The sequence below is a fragment of the Polychytrium aggregatum genome, assembly GCF_025602895.1.
Source record: "Polychytrium aggregatum strain JEL109 chromosome Unknown BJ171scaffold_47, whole genome shotgun sequence".
NCBI classification, from domain to species: domain Eukaryota; kingdom Fungi; phylum Chytridiomycota; class Chytridiomycetes; order Polychytriales; genus Polychytrium; species Polychytrium aggregatum.
The window spans coordinates 116,567-143,128 of NW_026516249.1; the positions used below are offsets into that span (position 1 = coordinate 116,567).

The 26,562-nt window shown below is 57.7% G+C and overlaps 6 protein-coding genes across 6 annotated transcripts; 2 read left to right on the forward strand and 4 right to left on the reverse strand.

Moving 5' to 3' along the window:
- Nucleotides 1-424: 424 nt before the first annotated feature.
- BJ171DRAFT_521436 (uncharacterized protein) lies at nucleotides 425-2,482 on the reverse strand. The gene is made up of 3 exons (XM_053112477.1): nucleotides 1,773-2,482; nucleotides 1,063-1,661; nucleotides 425-904 (listed from the first exon to the last, which is right to left on the reverse strand). The coding sequence occupies exons 1-3, from the start codon at nucleotides 2,329-2,331 to the stop codon at nucleotides 791-793; spliced, it is 1,272 nt and encodes a 423-aa protein (XP_052962839.1). The 5' UTR covers nucleotides 2,332-2,482; the 3' UTR covers nucleotides 425-790.
- A 348-nt stretch (nucleotides 2,483-2,830) lies between these two features.
- Nucleotides 2,831-4,352, reverse strand: BJ171DRAFT_521439 (kinase-like domain-containing protein). Its single transcript, XM_053112478.1, has one exon. It carries the CDS (start codon nucleotides 4,247-4,249, stop codon nucleotides 3,281-3,283), a length of 969 nt encoding a protein of 322 aa, XP_052962840.1. The 5' UTR covers nucleotides 4,250-4,352; the 3' UTR covers nucleotides 2,831-3,280.
- Nucleotides 4,353-4,856: 504 nt separating this feature from the next.
- On the forward strand, nucleotides 4,857-5,963 carry BJ171DRAFT_229290 (Cerato-platanin-domain-containing protein). Its single transcript, XM_053106539.1, has 2 exons — nucleotides 4,857-5,394; nucleotides 5,525-5,963. The coding sequence occupies exons 1-2, from the start codon at nucleotides 5,057-5,059 to the stop codon at nucleotides 5,871-5,873; spliced, it is 687 nt and encodes a 228-aa protein (XP_052962841.1). The 5' UTR covers nucleotides 4,857-5,056; the 3' UTR covers nucleotides 5,874-5,963.
- A 374-nt stretch (nucleotides 5,964-6,337) lies between these two features.
- BJ171DRAFT_521443 (periplasmic binding protein-like I) lies at nucleotides 6,338-12,385 on the reverse strand. The gene is made up of 23 exons (XM_053112479.1): nucleotides 12,258-12,385; nucleotides 12,017-12,128; nucleotides 11,883-11,906; nucleotides 11,720-11,787; nucleotides 11,527-11,579; nucleotides 11,359-11,428; nucleotides 10,915-11,149; nucleotides 10,803-10,828; nucleotides 10,456-10,568; nucleotides 10,206-10,310; nucleotides 9,988-10,033; nucleotides 9,687-9,825; nucleotides 9,552-9,573; nucleotides 9,247-9,401; nucleotides 8,970-9,149; nucleotides 8,736-8,853; nucleotides 8,515-8,537; nucleotides 8,274-8,371; nucleotides 7,945-8,147; nucleotides 7,801-7,833; nucleotides 7,207-7,553; nucleotides 7,022-7,071; nucleotides 6,338-6,869 (listed from the first exon to the last, which is right to left on the reverse strand). The coding sequence occupies exons 1-23, from the start codon at nucleotides 12,303-12,305 to the stop codon at nucleotides 6,645-6,647; spliced, it is 2,493 nt and encodes an 830-aa protein (XP_052962842.1). The 5' UTR covers nucleotides 12,306-12,385; the 3' UTR covers nucleotides 6,338-6,644.
- A 2,124-nt stretch (nucleotides 12,386-14,509) lies between these two features.
- BJ171DRAFT_521451 (armadillo-type protein) lies at nucleotides 14,510-17,696 on the reverse strand. The gene is made up of 8 exons (XM_053112480.1): nucleotides 17,574-17,696; nucleotides 16,999-17,462; nucleotides 16,414-16,824; nucleotides 16,158-16,298; nucleotides 15,909-16,046; nucleotides 15,439-15,714; nucleotides 14,995-15,301; nucleotides 14,510-14,801 (listed from the first exon to the last, which is right to left on the reverse strand). The coding sequence occupies exons 2-8, from the start codon at nucleotides 17,326-17,328 to the stop codon at nucleotides 14,584-14,586; spliced, it is 1,821 nt and encodes a 606-aa protein (XP_052962843.1). The 5' UTR covers nucleotides 17,329-17,462; nucleotides 17,574-17,696; the 3' UTR covers nucleotides 14,510-14,583.
- A 5,014-nt stretch (nucleotides 17,697-22,710) lies between these two features.
- On the forward strand, nucleotides 22,711-25,729 carry BJ171DRAFT_463161 (kinase-like domain-containing protein; the record flags this gene model as incomplete). The annotated part of the gene is made up of 6 exons (XM_053108532.1): nucleotides 22,711-22,817; nucleotides 22,911-23,287; nucleotides 23,587-23,706; nucleotides 23,833-24,027; nucleotides 24,312-24,679; nucleotides 24,919-25,729. The coding sequence occupies 6 exons, from the start codon at nucleotides 22,711-22,713 to the stop codon at nucleotides 25,612-25,614; spliced, it is 1,863 nt and encodes a 620-aa protein (XP_052962844.1). The 3' UTR covers nucleotides 25,615-25,729.
- Nucleotides 25,730-26,562: the final 833 nt, after the last annotated feature.

Below are 26,562 nucleotides of genomic sequence, written 5' to 3' on the forward strand. Positions count from 1 at the left end.
CCCATTTGTCGGCGTAGTATGTGATGTGCTTGCGTCTAGCTATGCCATAAGAAATAGAACAGATCACTTTGGCAGCTTCCGAGCGAACGCCACCGGTCACAGTGCAGCGATGCGGAAATCGAGGGTGCTGTGTTTGGCCATGAATACGATGAGTGGGTGGGTGTATTCAGGTCACAGAAACAAACCCTGTCATGACTCAAACGGGGTGTCCCATTTCATTTTGGAGACACCCAGCATGTATGCTACAAGGCTCCGATGAGCGGAATCGGTCGAGCGATTGGGCTCTCGTCGACAGATCGACTGCAGTGCCAACCGAGTTGGTCGCTGGCTTGATCAATGCAAACCTGGCAGGCAACAGACTGGGGGCCAAAGAAGAGCCATCCCGACTGGGTTCGCCCAAGTCTTGAGCAGTTGGTCCGACGAATCAACCCCAATCGATGCAATTATATTTCCATTGTGTCTTGGGCAGGTTGGATAAGAAACAGCATGTGCCGGACCAGGCGGCGACAGGCAAGACCGAAGTTGACAGCGTCATGAGAACAAGAAGTATCAATCAAAGAAACGAGCACGACAAGAGCATGTCTCGGCAAACTATGGGGTGTGGCATGATGTCACAATGAGGAGACATCGAGACATCGAGATAACTAGATAACTAGACAACGAGACATCGAGACATCAAGACATTGGGACAACAAGAGCGAGAGCAGAGTAAAGACTACAAGAGGATAACCCGACGAGGTGGAGGAAGCAGCATTGGAGGGATTGTGCAAGCTTGGCGAGCCAGCGGGTTTCAGCGAACATAGCTGGGGAGGCCGTCGTCGTGTGTTGCCTGAGGAGCGACATCCACGGCGCGGAGACAGTTCTCGGAGACGAAGCCAGAGCGACCTGTGCGCTGGTTGAAACCCTGCCAAGACACATTTGATGAGCAAGACGAATGACGAGGACGTGAGCAAGACGAAGGTGTGGATGCATTGCCCATCCAGGACACTGAGACACAGCAGCAGCAGCAGCAGCAGCAGCAGCGATGCCGACAAGATCAGGACACAGTCCAATAACTCTTACCTGGGCAAATCCGTTAACAAACGGTGGCTGGACCAAGATGGTGTCGCCGAGACTCAGACTGATCTGCTGGGGGTTCTTTGTATCGATGGAGGCGATGGCGACGTACTTGACGGAGGCCGCAGCATTGGAGGAGCCAGGCTGCTGCTGGCTGTAGGTCTGGCTAGGGGCTTGGCTGTAGGTCTGGCTAGGGGCTTGGCTGTAGGCTTGGGTCTGGGTGGGAACTCGATAAGCCGAGTGCTTCGAAGTACTGGGGGCATAGACAGAGGGGTTGGGAGCGCCACTGTCGGAATAGCCCGTGGAAGGAGCATAGTAGGCGGTCGGCTGCGAGACAGGAGCGCTGCTCTGATAGGCAGCAGGCTCGTATCTGTTGGTGGCATAGCCGGGAGACTGGTTGGCGACAGCAGGAGCATATGTGCCCTTCGTATACTCAGACATGGTGTTGGGGGCACCCTGATGAAGGTAAGGGTTGGAGTTTTGAGCAGGAACGAGCTCGATCATGGACGGATTGTTCATGGAAGGCCTCTGCGCAGGCGGCGTCGTATTGGCAGGCTTTTTGGAGCGGCGGAACCAGATGACGCCGACGATGGCAGCAACAACGACTGGGTGCAGGAGAGATTGGATTGCAGCACAGGGTCAGAAACAGCCGCTCGAACAGATCGACGACGGCTGACAATGCCCATCACGAGCAGGACATGCAGTCACATACTTACCGACAACACCCGCAACACCTCCGGCAATCGCAGCAATCGGCAACCCGCCGTTGTTGCTGCTGCTTGGGGCTGAAGAAGACCCTGGGGCCGGCGCAGAAGCCGATACAGAGGCCGGCCCAGAGGCAGGCGCAGTGGCCACCGCGGCGCCCGATGTTGGGATGGGGGCGGCAGCCGAAGGGCTTGCGCATGCCGTGGGAGTCCAAGTCCCCGGGAATGAAAAGGTGCAGAAATTGCTGCCATCACCGAAGAATAAGTCACGACAGGCGACGTAAGGCTGGTTAACGACGATTCCGGTGACGCAGGCATAGTTGGAGTCTGTGGTGGAGCACGGGTTGATGGCTTGGTTGGAAGCTTGGCAGCCATTGAGACCGCAGCACATCCGAGCTAGCAACTGGTGCTGCGAGTCCGAGGTCAGGAAGGTCTTGATATACGTAAGTTGGCTGGCCGACACGCTGTTGCAGTTGCCGGCGGTGAGCGAGCTGATGGGGACAGCGCAGGTATAGTTGTTCTGCTGGCTGCCTTGGACACAGAGCTCGTTGACGCAGTATTGCTGGCTCATGGTGGACGGATTGGCTGGTGGACTGGCTGGTGAGGAGATGAGGGGCAAGCAGATGAAGGTCGGCGAGCAGGCGGCGAGCAGGTCAGGGGCGGGTCGGTGGAGAAGCAGGACCGCAGACCCACATTGAGCCGAGCGAAATGCCGGTTCTCGGGAGACACGCTGCGCACGACGGACCGTATCACCGTGTCGCGGTTCCGTGCGCGTGAAGCGGAGGCTCGTGCAGGCCCAAAACAAGGGTCCTTGCTTCTGTCGACCAGGAGCGGCCTGCACATGGCCCCGCCTGACCCGATCGTATCACAGCTGCCAGGATCGGCTGGCATCACCTGGCCTGTTCGGCTCGGTGTTGGTGTCGCCGATGGTCTCAAGCTGGCCTGGACATCGGTACCGCTGAGGCTGACCACAGCAGCAGCATCCCGACAAAGGAAACAAGTGGACATGAGCCGATCTGCTTCCCACACCATACCGAACCAGGTCGAATGCCAGCCATTTGTCGAATAATGTATCGAGGAGCGACGCAAACATGCCGCACAGCCAGTCACAACCAACTTGACAGACGCCGTGTGTTGGTTGTGGAAATGAGAATGTGTTTGGGGATGTGTCAGAGGCAGGGTGTGTCTCAGGTGGTTGAGAGGAAGACTTTGATGTAAGGCGTCCAAGTTTGTTTTGTAGAGACTGAGGATGGTCTGGGTGTAAATGGCAGCAACTGCAGTGAGTCTCACGGTATCATATTGGATATATACATACAAAGATATTCTGGTGTCAGCACACAGCGAGCATCGGTCATGCAATCGACCGGCTGGACAGTTCGTATTGCCCCATCCCCGGACCGTGGCATGTCGATGTTGAGAGCCACATGCTATCCATGTCGGTGCCAGCGAGGACAGTTCGGGGAGGACAACACAGCGAGAGCCTCGCACAATGGGATCATTCACCATGAACTGAACGGAGCTCAGGACAGCTCAAACTCAAGCGCATCGATGGCGGTCACCAGGAGAGCATCGTCAGCGGGGTCACGATAGTCGTCGAGGAGCATAAGGATATCGGGGAATGAGGGTCGTTGAGCGGGCTCTTGCTGCCAGCAGCGTTCGATGACAGACCAGATGTCGGCAGGGACACCGCCAAATCGTCTCGGCCGCCTGCCTCGGATGATCTGCAAGGTGACGACGATTTCACGCAGGGGCTCGTTGGTGGAGGTGACCCAGACGGGATCTGCGTTTTTGAGCACCTCACATACGGTGATGGCAAAGGCAAAGACATCTGTACTCTTTGTGGGCCCGGAGAGGCCGCAGGGGCTTTCGTCGTCCTGCATCTCGGGTGCCATGTAGCCAGGTGTGCCCCTGTAGAATGGACTAGCTTTGTTGCGCTTGAGCGAAGACGAGGAATGGGATGTGCCGGCAATGTCAAAGTCGGAGATGACGATGGAGTAGGGTCTGCGCATGAGAATGTTGAGGGCCCTGAGGTCGCCGTGGATGACATTTCTGCCGTGGAGATAGGCCATGCCCGAGGCCACTTGGTAGAGAAGAGCGAGCTTGTGTTGGATCTGAAGGCTGTTCTCCGAGACGTAGTTCCGTAGATTGCCCATGGGCAGGAGCGGCGAGACGAAGAAGGGGCGAATCGGCGTGCCGTCGATGTCCTGGCCGCAGGCGCCGAGGAGCTCAAGGACGTTTGGATGGCTCAGCTTGTGCCAGGCGTCGATATTGTTGAGAAGCTCGACCAGTTCCCGGTCGCTCGGTGTTGTCTCAAGCTGCTGGATGGAGACTTGGACGTTGCCGACTATGCCGGTGAAGACATCGCCGAAGCGCCAGCTGTCGTATGGGCGCGACGAGCGACGGACGATGTCGCCAGGCGAGATGTACCAGAGTGGCCTGTCGAGCTCGGGCAGCAAATAGGGATCCTCTCGCGGCCGCTTACTGCTCATTGCGCCGCCAGGGTGAGCGGCGGGATCAAAGGGGGGTGGCTTCTGGAGCGAAGACGCAGCGGATGGATGGATGGAGATAACCACGATGGCGATGGAGAGATGGTGATGGATGATGACAGACGAGCGAGGATCGGTGGCGATGGAGAAACCGGGATGCATGGATCCGAGTCGATCCGGCGGATCCAGCCGGCGGATCCAGCCAGGCAGTCGCGTGCGCGCCGCGGTCGCACAGTGATCCGGGAAAGGAAAGCCGCCTGTGCCTGTGGGCGTTGTGGCACCAGAGGGGCTGTCGCCTTTCCACTTCGTGCCTGGCCTGTGTTCCCGTGTGCGCGCAGGAGCCACGGTGAGTGGTTTCAGCGATCACAGCACAGCACAACAGCACAGCACAACAGCACAGCACAACAGCACAACACAGCAGCACTGCCCAGTGACGCCCTTCCTTGCCACGGCCTGTCGCACACATGTCCCACATCAGTTGCACATTTGTCGCACTGCGTCGCACCGTCCCTCTCCTTGTCCCACCCCTGTGCCCACATGCATTCCTGGTCGATACAAAACATCTCCATCGACTTGCCGTCGGTCTTTCGGAACTTGCTCCTGCTCAGGCCTCTTCTGCTTGCATCTTCTGCTTGCGTCTTCTGCTTGCATCGCTCTTTCGCTTGCATCTCTCTTTCGCCGTCGCTATGCACAAGTCCAGTCTCGTTGCCGTCGCCCTCTTTGCCCTGGCTGGCCAGGCCGCCGCAAAGGCAAAGTGCCGCAAGCCCTCCAAGAGCTCCAGCGCCGTCTCGACCGTCGAGTCGACCTTCTATGTCGCCTCTACCCTGTCGGCTGCCCCGGCCTCGTCCTCGGTCGTCTACACCACCGCCCAGTCGCCCGTCGCCACCCAGCCCGTCGAGTCCAGCCCGTCGCCCCAGTCTACCGTCGTGGCCACCCCTGACGTCGTCGCCACCTCTGCCCAGCCCGCTCCCCTGCCCACCACCACCAGCGCTGATCCTGTCGTGCCTGTCGTGCCTGCCACGACCCAGGCTGACGTCCCCTCCACCACGGCCGTGCCCACTCCGTCCTCCGTCCCTCCTCCTCCTCCTCCCCCGCCCAGTGGCCAGGGCCTTGGCTATGCCACCTACCACATGTACACCAGCAACGAGGTGAGTCTTGAGCGTCTGCACACCGAGAATGAGGCCCGAGTGCATGCATCCCCTGGCGATATCGACTTGACATCTCACATCCACCATCAACCTCACCCTTCTCGCCTGCTCTCTCCGCCTCGCAACAGAGCCTCGACACCGTCTCCTGCAGTGACGGCTCCAACGGCCTCATCACCCGCTGGGGATACAGCGACCTGAGCCAGCTGTGGCCTTATGTCATGGCCTTCAACGACGCCGGCTGGAACAGCCCCAACTGCGGCACTTGCATCGAGCTCACCGACACCATCACCGGCAACACCGTCCATGTCACCGTCATCGACCAGTGCGGCCCTCCCCCCAGCGGATACAGCGCCCACTTTGACATTGCTCCCCCTGCCCACCAGGAGCTCTTTGGCGCCGCCGCCAGTGTCAGCAAGGGCAGCGGAGTCGCCAACTACCGCACCGTTGCCTCCTCCTTCTGCCGCGGCAACCGCGGTTAAGTACTTTCCAGGCATAAACCGTTTCGGCTCCCTGCGTGCTGGGTCTTGCCATGCCGCCCTTGATTTCTATACTTTGACCACACCCTCCCGTCCTCATCTTCTTGAGCTTCCCCCGGCTGCACGCTGGTGGTGTCTATGCTTCCCGTGCCCATCCTCCAACCCCCCATTCCGCTGTTTCCATGTTGTCCTTCAGCACACCGCCTCCACATCCACAACGCCTCCACATACATGCTTCATCCCAGTCGTCGCCCTCCCATTGTGAACCTGGCTGGTCCTGCCACGCCCTCGTGGTGGTGCCCGCCCGTGATCACTCCAACAAACCGAATCCATTCTAGAGCGTGAGAAATGCTGGTACTTTCGACTCCGATATCACTTCCTTCCGTTGTCGCCCCCCAATACAATCCAATCTGAAAACGGGGATGCCCTCCTGCGTGTGCGGCGTACTCATATGCCATTCGGCAGAAACAGCCGCGAACCCAGTATGTGTATTGTAATGCGAAGTGGATGGCAACTCGGTCTGGATGAATCTGTGTGCTCACGGCTCTGGACCCAGAGGCAGCGCGGACTTGGGGGGTCATGATCAAGCTGGCAAGATGGCACGATGGCATATCGAAAGAGAAGAAAAGGGTCGATAATAAAGCTGAAATGGGCAATGAAAATTGTCTGAGCTATCAACTGCAGGAAATGTCTGAAGATGTAACTGGAGAGCGCGGCTGGGACTGGGACTGGTGTCTGTTTCAGCTGTTCGATCGGTGGGCTTCTCGGCCAAGCTCAGAGCGCTGCGGTACTGGCATCCTTGGCATCGAGTTCACCGATAACGACGGCATTGTCGGCCGTCTTGCAGAACTCCTTCCAGGCGGTGGCCTGGGACACATTCTTGAGCTCAAACTTGAAGCTCTCGCCGCTCTTGACGGTGAGCTCGAGGATGTAGCCTTCGTCGGTGTCGGCAATCAGCTTGGATTTGGAGTTTTGCAGGTTGATGATGCTGGACTTTTTCTGCAGAATGAGGAACATACACACTGTGAGATTCCCGCCAACAGGTCAACTGGCCGGGCCAATCGATGCAAAGGAGGGAGAAAGACTCGAGCAGCCCATTCGGGTCGGCGAGGTCATTTGCAACAAGTGAGCGGGGGGGGGGCCGTCCTTACCCCAGTCTGGAGGATGAGAACAACGTTGTTTGGGATCAAGGCAATGTCGACTATTGAGTTCGAGACATGTTGCGTCAGTGATCGGCGACCCACTGCACTCCAGCACACAAGTGCATCTGCACACAAGTACATCTGCACATTGCGGTATGTGCACCTCCCCTTCCCTCTCACATCATGGCACTTGCCTTCCTCCCACTTGGAGAACAGCGACAGGAACCAGTTCGGCACAATCTTGAGCATCGGGATCTTGGGGAACCGGGTGACCATCACGTCCTTGGCGGCGTGTTCTGAGTTGGTGGAGGCCTTGGAGCTGAGCTGGCCCTTCTTGCCCGTGCTGCTGGCTCCGAGGGTGCTGCCATCGACGCCGGGCTTCATATTCACAAAGAGCACGTACAACTTTGGAGCAAACAGCAGACCCAGGGTCGTGTAGGTCGCGAGCAGAGTGCCGACCGAGCGCAGGATAAAGTGCGAGGGGATCAAAATGTCGGCATAGATCAAGGGCAGGAAGAGTGCCGACAGAGCAAAAACGTTGCTGTGTTTGATCGAGAGGCGATGGAGATGGAGATGGAGATGGAGATGGAGATGGAGATGGAGATGGAGATGGAGATGGAGATGGAGATGGAGATGGAGGTGGATATGATCATTAGATGTCATCATCTTGGACCCGATGCAGGCCAACCCCCGTTGCAAAACCCAAACACAAGCATAGCACAACACAACACCACCACTGAGATGCCCTGGCCCAAGTCCTTCGTTTCGGATGGTGATCTGGTACTTACTAGACACAGAGACCAATGAACTTGGACTCGTTGCTGCGTCGTCATGTGGAACGAAGACCTCGTTAGTGACGCAGCTCCGCCCCTGGATTTGGTGCTCGGGTATCGGAATCATGATCCAAGGTTCGCTCCGGTGGCCAGACTTACTATGCGCTCATGACGTTGCGGGTCAGCACGGAGAGATACGTGGTGACACACAGCAGCACTCCGTTGAAAGCCAGCAGAACGGCCACGAAGATGGTGTTGATGTTGGGATCGACGGACATGCACGTCCAGTACTGACTGACGGGGCTCAGTGTGATGCTGGTGGCGACTGGAGGGCCAACGATGACCCAGATGGTGCAGATGATCTAGGGCAGGCCCGCAGTTGCGAGTTGTGGGTTGGAGCAGGATAAAGCAGAGTCAGTTCAACGCAAGGGCCGACGCTGGCTGGACCACACACAAGGTCAGTCGGGACAATGCTCTCTCGCTCGTACCAATTCGACAAACACAATCGATCCAACGATGCCTGTGAGCTGCAGATCGCTGATCGTGATGTTCTGGAGCTTTGGGTTGTTGAAGATACGGTAGATACCTGTCGGTTTTTGGCGAGCCAGTGTGAGATCGAATCAATGGATGAGGATGCAACACGTTTGGGCACTAACAAGAACCCCCGACGCTACTCCACGCAGGACAGCGCCGGCCTCCAGATGCAAATGAGTATAGCGTCACACTCACGATAGGTCTTGGCTAGCAAGTTGCTGGAATGTTACAGATGTCGCCGTGAGAAAAGATACAGAGCGGACCATTAGCGAGAGAGGGTCAATCCGGGTGCCACAGGTGAGTCAGTCTCCTGCGTTTCCAATCCATCTGCGAATGCTGTTGCAGCTCTCCACGGCCACAGTTTATATCAGTCGATGGTATCGCAATCGTGACACCGAGGCGATTCAGAAACTCACGCAAATACAAGGCCAAAGGCAGTTGTGACGACAAACGGCTGAGCGCGGCAGAGACTGTTGGTGGGGATGCCAATGTAGAGGAAGATGGTGGCGTTTCCGAGGGCGATGCCAGCAAGGACTGTCGAGGAGGAGGGATGCAACAGTTGTCAGGCAGTAAACAGGGCAACCGCAGATCCTGAACTTGAGCGTGAACACGAGGACCTGTGTTTGCTGCTGATATGTATGAGAGCTTACGGTAAACACAGAAGAGCGGACTGGTCGCCTTGATGACCGGGCGGGTGCGGTACACCCAGAACAATACGGCCGTGATCAAGGACATCAGGATGCCGATCACCGCGAGAATGGGTGCCCACACGCCCGACACCCAGGTTTCGTTGATAGGGAGGTTCGGAGGAAAGTCGGCGGGAACCGTTGCTGAGGGATAGGGAAAATTGGAGTGGGAGAGTGGTGGATATGCTCAGTACTGAGGCGCATCAAATCCAATCCCTGTACGCCGAAAGTGATGACTTACCGGTGGCCGTCAAGGAGCCGGACTGAGAGAACTGTGCTGGAGCAATGGTTGCGATGATAGGAGAGTTGTTCGCTGCCAGGGGGTTGTTGGACGGCACGGACAGCTGCGTGATGACGGTGTCAACTCCCTGGAATCTGTTGATAATGTTGACTTGGCTGCCCAACACAAACACAGCGGGTGCAAAATTAGCGGAGAAGCACGTTTCCTGAAACACTGTTTGTCTGGTATTTCACCGCCCCTTCCATCCGCAGACATCTACAAACATCCGCAAGCACCCACAAACGCCGTCGGGAGCAGCTACTCACTTGGAGACCAGATTTCCGTTCACTGAAGTGATCGCAGATTGTGAGAGGGAGGGACCATCGCACCGCGTCAGGAATATATCTCAAGAGCAAATTGCCTTGCTTGCTGCGTCATGCGCCACCGATACCAATACTGACCGTCAAAGGTGAATGCTCCCTTGAGACTCGGGAAGCTGGTGTTGAAGATGATAGTGGTGTTGACGGAGATCACGTTGTCCATCGGATCGGCTCCCACAAAGAAGCTGCTGGCATTGCCGTTGAGGGTCGTGTTGATCAGCTAAAATATGATCCAAACGATCGCGGGGTTCGTATGCATGGATGAGTCAGCGTGATGACGTGAATCGATCAGCGGTGCTGGTGGCGCTCGTGAATACCCGTCAAGTCAACCGGCAGCCATACAATCACACGACAGGCGAGCGGCCGTGCGATCCATACATACCGACTGGAAGCCATAGGCTAGGCCATAGACACAGTCATACGCCGGACTGGATTCAGAGAATAGAACGATAATCAGCGATGCATCGGCGGCAACAGAAGCACGTCCAACCCTCGTGTGCACAGACATCGCTCTCGTCCGTCCCAGACATCGCTCTCGTCCATCCACTCGTCTGCTCGGCTTGGCTGTGGCAAGGTACAGCGACACCTGCGACAACTCACACAGCAACGTTGTGGACATCAAGGGGGATGTTGGTACGCGTGTTCCATCGAGTCAAGAAGGAGTTGAACAAAGGGTTGCTGGGGATCAGGTTGATGGGGCCATCGCTGGAGAGGGAGAGAGATGGAGCGAGCGACAAAACTCTGTCAGTTTCTCATGGCAGCATCGCCTCACGAAATCCTGTTTGTCAGTAGCAACTCGTCAGAAAGAAAGCTCCTCCTTCCACCAAGCCCACGCAAAGTGACGACATACAGTCTGAAATGAGCGTTGATGCTGCTGTCGCTTGTAGGAACCGACTGCAGTGAGGTCGGCATCTGGTTGCTGGGAATGTAAAGCTGGTACTGCGCGGCGTTGTAGATACCATCCTATCGAGCGGCATGGATACCAGAAAAATGGAATCAGCGGAGCACACGCACAGCTGGTTGACACAACCGGCGCTGTCATTCTATATCGAGCAAGCGGTCAGCAGCAATCCCTCAATGCCGGCCTTCGACTCGGTGCAAAGAGTCTCAACCCGAGACCACGGTGAGCAGTATGCTTTGACGCACAGCAGAAGGATGCTGTGTGCTCAATCCGAATACAAATTGACAGAGACATACCGTGGTAATCCACACATACTGAGGACCTGTGTCCAGAAGCTGGGCCGTCAGTCTGAGAGATTATGGCTCGATTACGGCCCGACGACGACAGCTCGACCACAGCCCGACTTACCCGTCAAGCCGGCCTGCATAGCGGCAGCATACAGCACCGAGGCAGGAAAGATGGCCGCACACACGATGATGACGCGGCAGTAGCTCGCTTGAATCGCATTCAGCTGCACCGAGAGATCCGAGGAGTTGCCCTTTTCCATGAAAAAGGTCGACGATGGAACGGGGAGGTTTGTCTGGTTGAAACGCGTGATCAGGTCTGAGACATAGGTCGCTCCGTAGTCGTCATAGGTGGTCGCCTGTTTGAGACAAGACAGGTGATGCCGATGTTGAGCGGATGGGTCAGTGGTCGAGTTGTCGAGCAAGCAACCCAGCCCTGTCTCACTTCTCAACCAAATCAAATTCTGTTCTTGCAGGTCAATTCGACGCTGCTCCAGATGCTTCTCGATGGTGTGTGAATGAGGGGAGGGCATTGGGTCTCGACCCAGACCGCTCCATTGAGTCTTACCGTTGCGATAATGAAGGCCTTTTGCCAGCCCATCGATTTTACAAAGTCGGCGATCAGCTTGCCCTTCTCACTGCGAATCCAAGCGATGCAGACGATGAGTGGTGATCGCGTCAGTGGCATGAACAACAAACCGTGGCTTTGAGGCTGTCGATAGACATGCATACGGACCTTTGTTGGGGAAGCATTCGGAAGAAGGAAGTGTAGGTGCTCTTGGTGGACAGCTGGACAAGTTTGAAGCGGGTATAAGTGAGCCTCATACGGACCACGCTAACGGGTAACGCTGTCCATCCACAACATCATGGCGGATATAGCTTGAGCATCGACCGGCAGTGCGTGTGGACTCGGTGCTGGGATCACTTACCGTGTTCGAGTCCGCAACGGGGGCACAGTATGGCTTGTTGAAACGGCCAGCCAGGAGCGCCTCGTAGCCTGAGGTGGAGAGCGGCGAGTCAGTCTCCGTGCTGAGTAGAGCATAGTCACGCAACGCTGCTGCAGACACGAGCCCCGACGTCTGCGATACTTACTAGTGGGGTCGTTGCTCCAGTCGCCTTGGTGAACGAAATGAAGAGAAAGCGTCAATGCCAGAGCGAACTGTTGCAGGATTGCGTTGCGCGATGCCTCTGCTCTGTGCGTGCGTCGCATCGCAGCTTTAACTCACCGATCACAGCGTGAATCGAGTCTGTGATAACCGCTTGCACTGCGGCCAGGACAGCCTGTCCGCCCTGAGAGCCTTGCTGGTCAAACGAAGAGTACTCGTTGTATTTGATAAGCTGGAGACGCAGGAGCAGATGTCAGTAAACCGCGGCAGACACATCGCCTCGACATCAAGAGCCATTGCCGAATGGAGCCAAAAGCACCACAAGCACAGGCGCCTCGAGGAACAGGGCCAATGAACATACAATGCCGGGCAGCAGGTCGTTTCTGGAGTTGATTTCATCGATGGCCATATTGATCGCGTTGCTCTGTCAAGCAGCGAAATGGATCAGCACAGTTCAGACGAAGCAGGCTAGTGAGCCGGAACATCGCCGTGGTCCGAGGAGCGCGCCTCGCGTCTGGATATGAGCAAATATCGATAATCCACGCGAAATGTCGCGTTCCAATGGAAACATGATGGTGGAGCCCCGCGTTCGTTGCATCCTATCAAGCATTTGCAGCAGTCACAACCGGGCGAGTACACGCACGATACTATCGCAGCCGCCATCGCAGCCCAGAGCCAGCCAAATGTAGGTCTTGGAGCAAAGCACCCGACGCGCGAAACGAGTGATGGGCGCGAGAAACACACGAGAGGAAAGAATCAAGCGAAAACACACGACACGAAACACGAGAACAACAATTGTAATGGCAACAATGGCAGCAGAGTGGACTGCATAAACGTGGGCATGTCATACGCGCGCGATTAATTTACCCATTGAAGACCTGTGCTCAGCACGGTGGGATCTGAGTTGTTGTAGGGCGAGGTTGGGTAGAACGGATAGATGGTGCCAAAGGTCAAGATATTCTGCGACGAGATCTTGCTGGAGTGAACGGCCGGGCTCGCGGTCGCTCGAGGGATGGCCGGGTTGATGCGAGCGGGACTCTGCGAGCCGGCGGAGGCACGCTTGACGAGGTTGCCAGAGTCGGTGCTGGACGCACTGCCGGCCACTTGGGCGCCGATGGCAGACCGACTGTTCAGTTGCGCAATCGAGGGCACACGATCGAGCACGCCGTCAAGACCCTTGGGGTTGATGGCGTGGTCGTCGTACCAGAAGGTCGCCAAGATGCCGTGGACGAGCAGCAGCAGGCACCAGCCCGTGTTGGGAGAGACTCTCATTGCGATGGATTCGACAGGATCAGGTGCAGAAGCAGCTGTGAGAAGCGAGGCGACGCGTGGGAAGTGCTGGATGAAGGCAACCAAACCCGACCAAAGGAGGGAGAGTGGATCGGGGGCAAGAGCGATCGCTACCCGCCTGCAGCTCTTATAGCAAGTTAGCGGCGTGATTGGAACACATTGTATGGCTATGACATATTGCGAGCGGAGTGGGGTGTGCCCTTCGCGGGCGAGAGGACAGACTCCACAAGGCCCGCGGCCACGGGCGAGCCCGCTTGGGGACCGCCATAGCCATCCAGGATGCACGCAGTCCGTGTATCGCTCTTGAGCAGGGTGTGGGAGCGATTCAGCCCACACCTCACCCGAATGCTGCAGCGTATCGGGAGGATTCTTCAACGAAATGTATGCGAATAAGGCATTGCCGGCAGATAGCCTCATCTGGATCACCATTGTATAAAATCTAGCATCTAGCATCAATGACCGGACGAACCGGTGTGAAGTGGGCTGATCTATCGATAGAGACAGTCTTGAAGTACGTACAGGCATCAGATCATACGGACAGAGGATAAATATCATCGAGCAAGCGGATAGAGAGAGAGACAAAGAAAGAAGGAAGCGAAGCAAGAACGATAAAGTTGGTGCGGGACTGTGATGGTGATGTGCAAAGTGCAGTCTATATCTAGATGGGTGCGAATGGCGGGCAGTGGCTTGTTGAAAGAGTGAAGGTGCTCAGACACACGGTGATCAAGAATGCAAAATGTGAGGGCAAGCCACCGTCACGCACACGGCTTACTGAGGGCCATATGGCATATGAAACTAAACACAGTGTCAAACATTATGGAAGAGAAAGAAGCACAGAGGCCTCAAGGGCCGAGTTGACGGAGAGCGACTGCTTGTTTCAGATCCGCCCCATGTGTGTTCGGCCCAGCCCAACTTGGTATCGCCAAAAGGCAAGAGCCATTTCAATGGCGGAGACTATCGATCGTGCCAGGCTTAGGATAGGTCGAGTTGGCGCCAATCGCACGAGAGGACGAGAGTCCAGCGCCATGGCTGTAGCGGTGGTGGGAGCCGCGGGAGTACTTCTCCACCATGGCGGCGACCCGCTGGCCGTACTTGGAGCAGCGTAGGGTCGACAGATGCGGTGTCAACAGTCGGATGCACGATTCACGCTGGTGGTGCTCTGCAAGCGAAAGTATGTGCTGGACGACATAGTTTCCGAACTGGTTGTTCATCATGTCGAGAATTAGAGGACGGCTGGAGGTGTGGGCGATGGGATGAATGCAGGTTTGTGTCGGTCAGACGAGTTGGTCAGCTCAATCAAGACTGTGATACAATCGACGGGATTGCTCCGATGGAGCGCTGGTCACTTGCTCATGCGAGTGTCGCGGTATCGTCTGGGCCTCCGACGAGGATCAAACCTACCCATTGTCCCGGGCCAAGGGAGAGATAACGCTGTCGATCATTTCAAACAGCTCGTGCTTGGATGCAGTCTTGAGTGCTTTCTCAACCACCTTGCTGGCGTATTGGTCGATGCTCATGCTGTAAATGTTTGCTGCAACCACCTTGAGGATCAAGACCTTGTCTTGTGGGCCTCCGTGCTCCAGGATGTGCTGGATAACCCAGTTCCCCCATTGGCCTGTGGCAGAGCAAAGGCGTGAACGGGAATAAGGATGGTGTCCGGGCTCGCCTTGGGTACTGTAATTCCCCGGGTCTGTACTCATCTGCAGGCATGTGCACGCCGACATTCGATACGACCCGATTCTCACTCGAATCCCACTCGAATCTCGGATCGCCCCCAACCCAGCCCACAAAGTGCGCATCGATCGTACCTTTGGAGATCTCGAGGGTGTGCGCGAGGATCTCCGAGAGCAGCGGTGCCTTCTCTCGGTCAGTGCAGTTTTCGAAAATGCATTGGACGACGAGGCTTCCGTTCTCATCATTGGCGATGCTCTTCCACTGCCCCTTCAGGATAGAGTGCACGTACTGAATCACCGACGACCCGTCCGATCTCCACTTGATCTCAAAGACGCGCTGCCACACATGGCAGGCAAATCGGTGGGTGATGGTCTCGGAGATCACCCAGAAGAGCTCCGAAACCAGCGCTGAGCGAAGATCTTCGTCGACAGTATCGAGTGCCTGGTAAGTCATGGAGCAGCACGAGCACAGTGTTGGGTTGGATCAGCATCTCTCAGCGGCCCCACGGCATAACACACAGATTCCTGAATTCAACGTAAGCGGGAAGTCGAACTGCGCGATACAGCCGTCAGGCTCACCTTTTGGACAACGTGGCAACCAAACCGATCGCACGCCAGGGAGTAGACGTTGCCCTTCATCATAAGCCCAAGCACTTTGATGTGCTCTCTCGTTCCAAACTCGAGGCACCGCTGCATCAGAAAATTGCCGAAGCGATTCTTCATCAGAGGCAAGCTGTGCTCGCGTACAGCATCAAAGATCATGTTTCGGTCATCGACGCTGGCGGTCTTGAGCTTTTGCTGGAGAACGAGCGAGGCTAGTTGGTCGTTTGTCTTGAGGATCTTGTCGACCATCGACTGTGGGTGCAGTCAGATGGAGATGGGGCGTGCAGATGGATCGTACAGATGCGCCAAAGCCAACCCATCGCCAGAAGAGAGAGAGATACACACTCCGTTAGTGTCCATCATCTGAATGCGTTACAGTAGATTCCAAATCACACGCTCGCGCTGCCCCCAAGATTCAAACGGATTCAACCCCATCGCAATTATACCTGGAGATGAGATGCAGAGCTGCTCTCAAGCGCAAATATCTGTGCCTGGAGAAGTAGAGACTCGTTTGACTCGACAAGCGGATCGGCGGGCCCCGCCCTTTTGAGGGCGGATATGTGCATCTCCCGGGGCTGAATGTGCTGTTCGATGAGGGAAAATCGATTAGATAATACTCACAGAGGTATGACCAATGTCCTTTTGGAGTGGACACAGCGACGACATGATCGACTCCGACAATCGCATCGACATACCTCCATGGCTTGCACTTCGCCGCTGCATTCGTAGCCCTCGGACTGGCTCCAGATTGATTTGATGTGGTTTCTCTTCCCCCTGGTGGCGCCGAGATCAGGCACACTGGTGCTGTTCGAGCTGACTGGAGAGTCGCATCGCTGCTGGTAACGGCCGTGGATTTCAGTACCAAATGCAACCGAAGGGCACTCGATCCATCACTGCTGAGACACAATAGCTTTCGGCCAGGCCGTGAACAAGTCCAGCATCTTCACTCACCAGGCCAGCCGGCTCGGGAGGAAGCATCAGGAACGGCGGCACCTGTTCGGCTGGGCTCCAGATGGACTTTAGAGACGGGCGTCCAGAGAGCGGAGCGTAGCTCTTCAGGTCCTCTCCACAAGGAGTAAAAGCATACAAGTCTTTGTCCGAGGGAAACGATGGCACAACACGATCGAGTGACGAGGCCCCTTGGGGAGAGAGCTTGTCAAAGGTATAGTCCCGCTCGACCGGCGAGCTGCTGTTGCGCTTGGACCCGAGGAGCATCTGGATATTCTTGAGCTGCATACGTAGATCGTTGATCTCGCAGTCTTTCTTGGCGATGGTGGCAATGTGTGCTTCCTGGGCAGCATGCAGCTCGGTGATGTGCTGGCGCAGTTCGCTGACCTGCCCTTGTAGAGCTTGGTTCTGGCGCTGTATCCGCAATGGAATGGCCGCGATAGAATCATCGCAATGGAATGATCGCAATGGGATGCCAAGCCAAAACGCAGGACCGTGTAAGCAGAGAGAATGGGAGCGAGATGATCACCACACAACGCATGCTGCACTGTCCAGAGCTGATACGGATGCTCGTCGGGGGCAGCTCACCTGCAAAAACCCAACGTTTTCCTTGGAAAACAGCACACGCTCCGGGCGGCCGTAGGCGCCCAGGTTGAGTTGATGGTGGAGCTCTTTCACGGCGCGCTGCGCCAGATGAAGATCCTTGTCCATGTACTCGATCTGCTGCTGCTTCGAGGCAAGTTGTGTCTCGTAGGAAGCCGACAGTTCGTCCAGCTGGAGCTTCAGCCCGGAGACGTGCTGTCGTTTTGATACGTATGCAACATACAAGTCAATAGACGCCGATGCCGCTGCAGCGATAGCAGATCTCGCTGCAATGAGGGCAGATCTCGCTGCAACGATGTCCAAGTGTCGAGGCATGAGAGTCACACACGGACTCTGGTTCGATGTAGAAGAGAGCAACTCACATGTCCCAGCTGCTCGATCAAGTCGGCCCGATGGCGCAGCTCCTGGCAAGCCTTGAGCATGTTGGCATCCTTGATGGCGATTTCCTTCTGCAGGACCCGCAGTGAGCAGAGTGCGCCATGAGAGGAGAGCCTGGCAGTCCAGCTGCAGCAGTGCTCGATCGCAGACGCCGTGTGGTATCCAGAATGCCGATCACATACCTCTTTTCTGACCCTGAACCCGCGGAAGGCAGCCTGGACTTTGATGGCAGCTCGCTCGAGCGACAGCTTCTTGGTGGAGGTCAGGGTGTGTTTGGAGCGGAAGGCACGCTGGATGGCCACGACGGCATTGACGAGCTTCTTGGGCTGTCCTGAGGGAATCAAGTGAACAGCCTTGGATCGCACGAGACAAGGGCATCCATCGTGAGAAACAGAAGCGGACACTGCCAATGCAAGAGGGAGGGCGGGAGGGAGGAGAGCGCACAGATCTGCTCGCGGAAAGAAAACAGTCGCCAAACGAGCGCTCTACTCGTCCACAAGGTGCTGCCGAGCCAGATGCTTGGCTGGCTCCTTCCCGTTGGAGCCACACACAGCGGATCCTTAGCCCAGTTTCGGAGGCGCGCGAATGAAGGCGGGCAGGGTTCGAGGGCGGGACCGAACGTGGGAACGCGGGGCGTCCCTGCACGTCCCTGAAGCGATGACTGATGCCGCACTGCCATGAGTCCAAGGGACGCAAACGCGGCGCTTACCTCGCAAACCGCTGGAAGATCCACAGGCGAGTAGTTGTAGCAGGCCGAGTCGTCCTCGTGGATACTTGGAGAGAACGAGCGGGCTGAGGTGTTGGTGGGCAGATTTGGGAGCGAGGGCAGGACGTACTCAGGATGCTGGCCTGTGGCTTGGATTCTGGAGGAGAGTGGATGCCAATGGACGCGAGGATGTGCCTGAGGTCCGCGATTAAACTCCATGGCCGGCTGGAAATCGCCCATCTGGACTGCAGTGTGACTGCCTGAGGCGTCGCTCTCGATGGAGCGAGGCTGGCTTGGAGTACATTCGCTGGAGATCATGTCTGGTAGCAGGGGACGTGCTGTTTGGTGGCAACGACGTGATGCAGGAAGGATGTGGGACGGGTTGTGGTGATGGGCGAGTGCTGCCACGTGGGGATGGAGCTGTGACTGGAGGAGTGATGGGTGAGCGGGAAATGAAGGGGACTGGAACAGAGGCTGAAGCTAGGGCTGGTGGCAAGGGAAGCGGTGTAGTCGACCGAGTCGAGCCCAGACGGATGATGAATTCCTGGGGGGGGGTACTTATGGGGAACGGGTCGAGGCTGCTCCAGGCGGTCACGACGGAGGGATTTCCCGCACAAAAAAAAATGGAGGGAAGGGTCGAGAGCGGCAACTGCACACCTCTAATCACTCAGAACTGACAATGCGAGCCGGGTGAGAGGAAGGGGGATTCTTCGAGGCGGGCAAAAACGGGCGGACCCCAGAACCGAGGGAGGGAGGAAGCCCGGCGAGCAGGACACAATATGGAAGACCCGAGCGGGCCGATGCCGATGCAGAGCCGCTTGCTGTGGAGGTGCGACGGGAGTGCACGATGATGGGGAAGGCACGACGACGAAGCCGATGCAGCAGGGGGCGCGACGCAAGCAAGGGGGTGCAAGGGGACGGGCTCGAAAATGGTTCATCACCCACGCGTCTGCAGTTGGGAGGAGGACCAGGATGGGGATTCAGAGAGCTGGCGGCAAGGATATGCAGTCGGACGCCCCACGGCCGTCGACGGCAGCGAGTTGATTGGAACGAGTGCGAATCACCTGGCCGATATACGACCGCCGCGAGCGATGATGTGACCTCACGGATCGATGAGATCGAATGCGTCGGAGGAGGAGGAGGATTGCGTACGAGGGAGCGAGCCCGGTCCGATTCGGAGAGCCGCATGCACTCTCTGCCGGACGGAATGCAGTGCGGGTTGGCCACATCCGCGCAGTAGGCGATATGTCGCTCGCGGTGGCTGTGATGACATGTGCGATGATGTCGATGGATCTCAGGAGCAATGTCGCTGATCTGCGAGAGCAGCTTTGGATGGCTTTGGGTGTTGAAGTCCCACTTCAGAATGAGTTCGACGTAAGCAGCCGGCCTCGATCGCCACTTGCGGCGGACACTCTCCAACCAGCTGCAGGTGTTTGTTTGTATCGTCTCCTGACGGCGACCGGGACAGCGACGCTGCTGTGCGAGGCTCGATGCTGTCCACTTCTGTTTCAGCTTCCTTTTCTGTTGCTGCTTCGGCCGAGCACCTGCTTTTTCGGAGAAGGGCCCTCGGTGGCAGCGCCGTCTGCTCGCTTGTTTGTTTATTTGTTTCTGTGTTTTATGTTTGCTATTGGCCGGCGCATATACAATTCTGCCCTGCACGAGACTAATGCTGCATTGCTGGCTGCTATTGCAATAACTCCAGCCCCATCACCCTGTTCTGTTGCAGCGGCCGTTGTCTCTCCTGGTTGCCGCACAGCCCCTCGCTCGCCTCCCACGCTGTGCTGTCGCTGCTGCGATTATACATGCCGCTGGCTCAAGCTGGCGCTCGATGATAAATAATCTCAACCAACGCTGCCACCACAACACACACGAATCTCTCTTCCCAGGCGGCCATCCACTCGCTTGGTCACCCGTCGCTTTGCTTGCCGTGCCAGAGCCACGAACACACTCTCATCCCAGCGACCCAACCACCACCGCCATCCCTTGGCGGTGCTTTCCCTCTTGATCTCTGCACAGTCCATCCTCAATCCATCCCTCTGCAGTCGCTCATCTTTGGGATTTGCACGATTTCTGTTGCTGGCACCACCATCTTCCACTCGCAACCTGCATTTCATAGACCGCAAGAAAGCCAGGACCCACTCACCCAGTCCCTTCCCCTCCTCGCAAACGCCAACCTACATACCAAACGGCTGATTTGCCATCGATAGATCTGCTTGAAGGTATTCATTGCTGACCGACACTCATCTCCGGGCTGCACCCGCAGCCACAACGCCTACTGCAGTTACAACCCTCATACAACTCCGTCCCTCCCACGACTCTGCGCCGTTCCCGGGACTTCAGCACAACCCCATTCCCACGGTCATCCTCGGAGTTGATACCGCGGTCGACATTGCCCGATCTGCAGCAGTCGATTTCACAGATACCATCGACAGATCCTACCGCATACCTTTCCCACCATTCGGCCATCTGTTATCGCCGCCTCCACCGACGCTCCTCTGCAAGTCGTCTGGGCATTCGAACAGCCGTACCGATTTAGCCTTTGCAACTCCCTCGCTGAGATGGAAACCCCACATTCTCCGGTTATCCGCTCGAGACAGCCCAGTGCTTCTTCGACGCTCTCCTTCCGTCGCCGCAAGATCGTCCCCGCCAAGGGCGACTCGGTAGCCAAGAGCCTCTCGGTCCAAATCGTCGAGCCTACGAAGGCGGAGCAGCTCGCCGTTCCTCGGCAGCCCCAGATCCTAAGGAGCTCGGTCGTTGCCGAGACCGAGCCCACACAGGCGACAGGCCACTCGAGATCGTCCAGCCGGAGCGACGGCCGAACGTCGCCGCGCGGAGTTCTCGAGGGCATGCTGGATATGCTCCTGCATCAGTTTGGCAAAGGCGCCGGCGGCGGCAATAGCAGCAGCAACGAATCTCGCACCTCGAGGTCATCGACGCCGACACTCTCGTCTCCGCGACCAGAGAAGGTCGATCCGGAGCAGATCGTTCGCCTGGCGCCCTCGGGCGACAAGCGCAGAAGCGAGCCGGGTCCGCGGAGGCTCGGCAGGGTCAAGAATTGGATCCGCAACCGAGCCGAACCCACCGACATTGATGATCTACCCGAGACGCAGCAGTCGGCCACCCAATTCGATCTCGACAGTGCCGAGGACGACAACGGCGCCAGCGGCTGTGTCGGCAACAGCAAGGACAGCAACTATGGCGATGCCGGCACTGACGCCGACGATGCCAGCAATTACAAGAGCCCTAGACGGCAGTGGGAGCTGCCACACCAGCGGCCCGAGCCGCTTGCCGATCCAACGGACTCGGCCACCTCGAACGGACTCGACTCAACCAGCACAACCGGACTCGACTCGGCCAGTATTCCGCCCCAGCGGCGGATGGACTCGTCGGGCCTGACGCTGTCGATCATGTCGAGCTACGGGACCACCGACTCGCTCTCGGTTGGACGCAGCGAGACCGAGCGCACCAGCAGCCAGTTGGACGCTACGGAAGGCGTGGGAACTCTTTCCCTTGCCCGGACCAGCTGTGCCGGCATCAAGATACGCATCCTGCGACCGGAGGAAGCCAGCCAGCGGTCCGACACACAATCCAACTCGTCTCGTGTGGGAAGCAACAGCATCGAGACCGAGGATCTGTATTCCTTCAGCATCGAGGCCCCAAGCACGAGTTCAGACGATACAACTCGGTCGGAGACTCCCTTTCCCACATCTGCAGCAGTGGACTCGGCGGCAGGTGTGGCAAAGAGTGCAACTGCGGCTGCAGCATCGACATCTCTTGCTGTGGCCTCAGGACGAAAGAACCCTCTGCTGGCGCTCGATTCGGTGTACATGTCCGAAGCTGCAGAGGCTGTTGAGGACCTCCAGCCCAGCGTCTCCAAGGCTAACGAGCCGAGCGATACTCGGCCCAGCGTACCCAAGGCCCGGTCAGGGTCCGAGGCATACGACCATCTCTATCCGCCGATCGAGAGCCTGGATCCGCTGAGTCTTGCCCGGATCGCCACGCAGCCGGAGCACCACGGCGTGCACATGTCGCCTCGCGGGACCATTCTCACAGTCCCGATCCCACCCAGCTACCCACCTAGCCAGGATGTCCACGACGGCCGACGGAACCACGCATCTCCAGGCAGCCCGCTCACCGACTCGTATCCGACGCCGTCGTCGATGCGCAAGGTATCGTTTCCAAGCATGTTTGGCAACGTCCTCAGGTTCTCCTCGCGAGTCTTCCACCCGACCGAGCACGCCGACAGGGACGACTTTGGGAACAGCGCGACGATGCCCCGAACTCGTACGGTGAGCAACTCGGCCGCTCTCCATGCAGCTACCCCGGTCAGCATCCCCGGACGCTGCGATGCGCTCCCGGTGTCGCCCGGCGACAGACTGTTTGTGCTGCCGCCGGTCGTGCGCCGGCATTCGACTGATGATATCCCCGAGGGATACGCGGGAGTGAGCCTGTCCAAGTCGTGCCCCGATGGCTTTGTGAGCAGCTCGGGCTCGCCGTTCAGGGGCAACCTGTCGCCTCTGCAGCCCAGCTTCCCAGCCGGCTCGGGTCTCCTGCAACCTCCGCGGACGGGCAGCGAGGGCGGTGTCCCACTCAGCCATCGCCGATCAAGGTCGATGGGATCCAACCTGAGCACGCTTGGACGGGAAGGATACCGACGCAACACCGGGTTCGGCCGCAAGATCGTCGAGACATCGGTGATCTACGCCAAGATCGAGGCGCCGTCGGTCTTCCCACCCCAGGAAATCCGCGGTCTGCTCAGCCCAAACTTGCCGTCGACCCCATCCCCGAGCCTCAACAACCTCTCGACCATCAGCGCCTCCTCGCCGATCTCAAGCCCGTCCTCGACCCAGGCCGAGGCACCCGAGTCTACCCAGGGCCGCGTCAACCAGTACCACATCTATCGCGAGATCGGCTCGGGTGCGTACGGGCGGGTAATGCTCTGCCGTAGCGAAGAAGACTCACGGTTCTATGCCTGCAAAATCATCTCGAAGCTGCGGCTGCGGAAAAAGTTCCGATGGCAAGGTGGCGGCCTCGGCGGCTGCAGCACCCCAGGCGGCACTGTCCAGCAAGATGCCGCTCTGGCCACTGTGCGGCAAGAGATTGCCATTCTGAAGAAGATATCAAAGCACAACAACATCAACGGACTTGTGGAGGTGCTTGACGACCAGAAGGAGGACAATCTGTATCTAAGTACGGCCGGCAAAGCGAGGGTGTGTCTGACTTGAGCTGTAGTGACTGCGAGGCAAGAGCCAGGGGAGGAGAGGAAGTTCTTGCAGTGTTCCTGCCTCGATCGGCGGATGTGGCTGACATGACTCGATTGCTGCATTTGCGAGTCTCGGCAGCCGACGGATACTGACTGCAGATATCGACATGCTTTCCCGCCCACTCGCCGCGTCTGGACAACTGCTGGTATCTCCGAATCGCCAACGACCCGACACTATCGATAATCATTGCCGACGTCTCCATCCAACTCGATTGATCCGACGCAGTCTTTGACCTCTGCGAGTACGGGCCGATCATGCACATGGCCGTCAACAGCCGAGTGCGACCGTTCGCCGAGAATCTGGCGCGGGAGTTGTTCCGCGACGTGGTGCTTGGACTCGAGTACTGTATGTATCCGAAGCTGCACTCGTGCGGCGTCATGGCTGCTGCATCGTGTGTTGAAGCGCACGGAGAACAACGGCACTGACCGTGTGCGATCATTTACGGTATCTGGTACTTTGGTCGCATGGCAGTGCATTTTCTCAAGATCATTCATCGGGACCTGAAGCCCGAGAACTTGCTACTCCGGGCCGATATGACGCTACAGATCTCGGACTTTGGCATCTCGTACATGTGCATGGACAGCGGGGGCGGCGACGACGAAGAAGATGTTGTCCTGGATCAGAAAAATGCCTCGCCGCTGTTTACTTCTCCTGAGGCATGCATGCGTAAGTCGATTGTGGAGAGAAGGCGGGCTGACTGGGCGATAGGGACTGGCGCGAATCAGGGCCCTTGGGCCGAATCGATGCACTTGGGGCGACGAGCGCGCATGGAGTGGTCGATATGTGGTGGGAGAAAGCGTTGGGGAAAGTCCGAGGCCTGCTTCACTGACCTCATGACGTATCTCGGTTCCGCGAATTGGTGGCCGCTTCTCGGGATGATGAATGCGACATGCTCTTTGCGCAACATCAAATGTGTCCCTCTGGACAATGTGGGCTCTGGTCTCTTCCAGCCGAAACCCGAGAAATCAGCGGCAAGGCCGTCGACATTTGGTCGCTCGGGGTCACGCTGTTCTGCTTTGTGCACGGATACTGCCCGTGGGAGGACGACAATGTGCTCCAGCTGTACGGCAAGATCGTCAACGATCCGCCCGTGATCTCGAGCCACTACTGCTCAAAGGATCTCCAGGATCTGCTCACCCAGATGCTCCAGAAGGACCCCGGCGCCCGCATTACACTCAAGGAGATACGTGACCATCCGTGGGTGACCAAATCCGGGGACCTCCCGATGATGACGACGGAGGAAAACTGTCAGTTCGATCCAGTCACGGAGGAGGAGATTGAGAATGCAGTCAATCCGTCTGTGACGTTTGTGACCAAGGTGCGTCGAGCGGGTCTGCAGCACAGTGACGTGGGATGCCGTGCAATGCCGTGCAATGCCGTGCAATGCCGTGCAATGTCGTGGTTGCTTGTCAGGCAGAGCTGGTGGGCAGGGTTCCTTGAGAAGCAGTCGTGGTGTGAGGCAGCACAGGCCGGTAGTCACGGATAGAGTTACTCCCAGAACCTTGGGCTCATCGGTTTGCCCTCTGCTTTTCTTATTGATACGGTGACGGCGTGCAGATCATGAACAAGCTGCGAGGCAAGCGCAACTCGAACGGGCAAGTGCTCAGCGAATCGCAGGGCCGGTTACCGCAAAAGCAAAAGTCGTTCCACCACTCGACCCCGGTGATGTCGCAGCGTGGCGGCACGCTCGGGCGAAACGGACTGCTGCCATCCGGGGCGCATTTCAGCAACAGCTCGATCCAGATCTCACCTTCGGTCGAGAGCCTGACCTCGGCCAACGGCAACTCGACTGGCGGATTTGGCAGCCTGTGGAAGCGACGGGCAAAGTCTTACAACCCTGGCGGCAGCGGATCGGGAGCCGGCTCGGCGGGATGTGGCAGTCTGCCCAGCAGTCGGCCAATCACGCCGCTGCCGGTGCTTCCGCCTCCGTTGGCCATACCGCCTGTGACGACGCAGCCTTCGATACCACTACTCGTGCCGATGAGCCCCAAGAGCAGCGGCGGACGAGAGAATGCCGGCATGCCGTATCTGCGCGGGATGAGCAGTTTCTCGACATCGAGCCGGAGACTCGGAGAGATCCAGCCGGTCGTGACGGAGCGCAACGGCAGCGAATACGGCACGCCGAAGCGGACGGACTCACAACGAGACAACAGAATGGGGCTCGAAGACGGGGGACACATGGTCCCAGAGCCGGCACAGGACCGCGAGAACGGGGGTGGACAGCGGTCTGGATCGCTGATATCGCTGCCGTAGCAGACGAGCGAGGCGGGGCCTGTGGCATGATGCAGATGGTACTTGCAGCTCGGTGCACGGCACTTGAGGCTTGAGACCTGAGACCTTGCCTCTGAACACGGATGTTGTTCGTTCCATCGCACACATGACCGGGAGCAATGCACCATATAGCCGCACCGCGGCGTCAGATGGCAGCGAGGGAAATGCATGAGGGCTCGTGGTCATGGCCGCATGCAGCGTGGGAATCGCGACATGATGCATTGGCAAGGATGTGTTTGCGGAGGATGATGCAGAGAGCAGAGCAAGAGGCAAGAGACAAACGCCGCATGCAGAGCATGACCGTCGACAAGCAGCAGCCGCGACTCGAGGGGGTGGACCTTGTTCCGGGGTGTGGATGGGCGGACGCGCCGGGGATACAGTGTGCGCGGCAGGCGTTGCACGGGCGTTGCACGGGCGCGTCCCTGTGCTGCAGTGTTCTGTTGCGCCGTTGTGTCTGTTGAGGGCAGCTGTGGCGCTGCGGAGAGCCAGAACACGCACGCGGTTGTGTTCATTGCCCTGGACAGCGGTGCGAGGGTGTGCGCGACGCGGGATGCGACAGTGGAGTGCGGTCGACTGTGTGAGTGCAGTTCAAGCAGTGTCGCTTGACGCGCACTATGCAGATTCACTTGCAGTATATCGCGCACTTTGTACATTGCATAATCCATTCGCCCACGGTATATCGTGCAATTTGTATATTGGCTCACACCATTCCATGCACTTTGTATATTGGCTCACATCATATCCTGCTTCCACACAGACAGCGCAGCCGGGCGTCCCACTGCGCGGGCACAGCACTGCCGCGCTTTGTGGCGGTGGCCGCCTGCCCGATATAGGCGCCTTGCAGGGCCATGAAAGCCGCCGCGGCCTTGTCGCCCCCGCCCACCGCCGTCCTCTGAGCCCCGTCCTGTGTGCCCCGGGTCATCTGCCCGC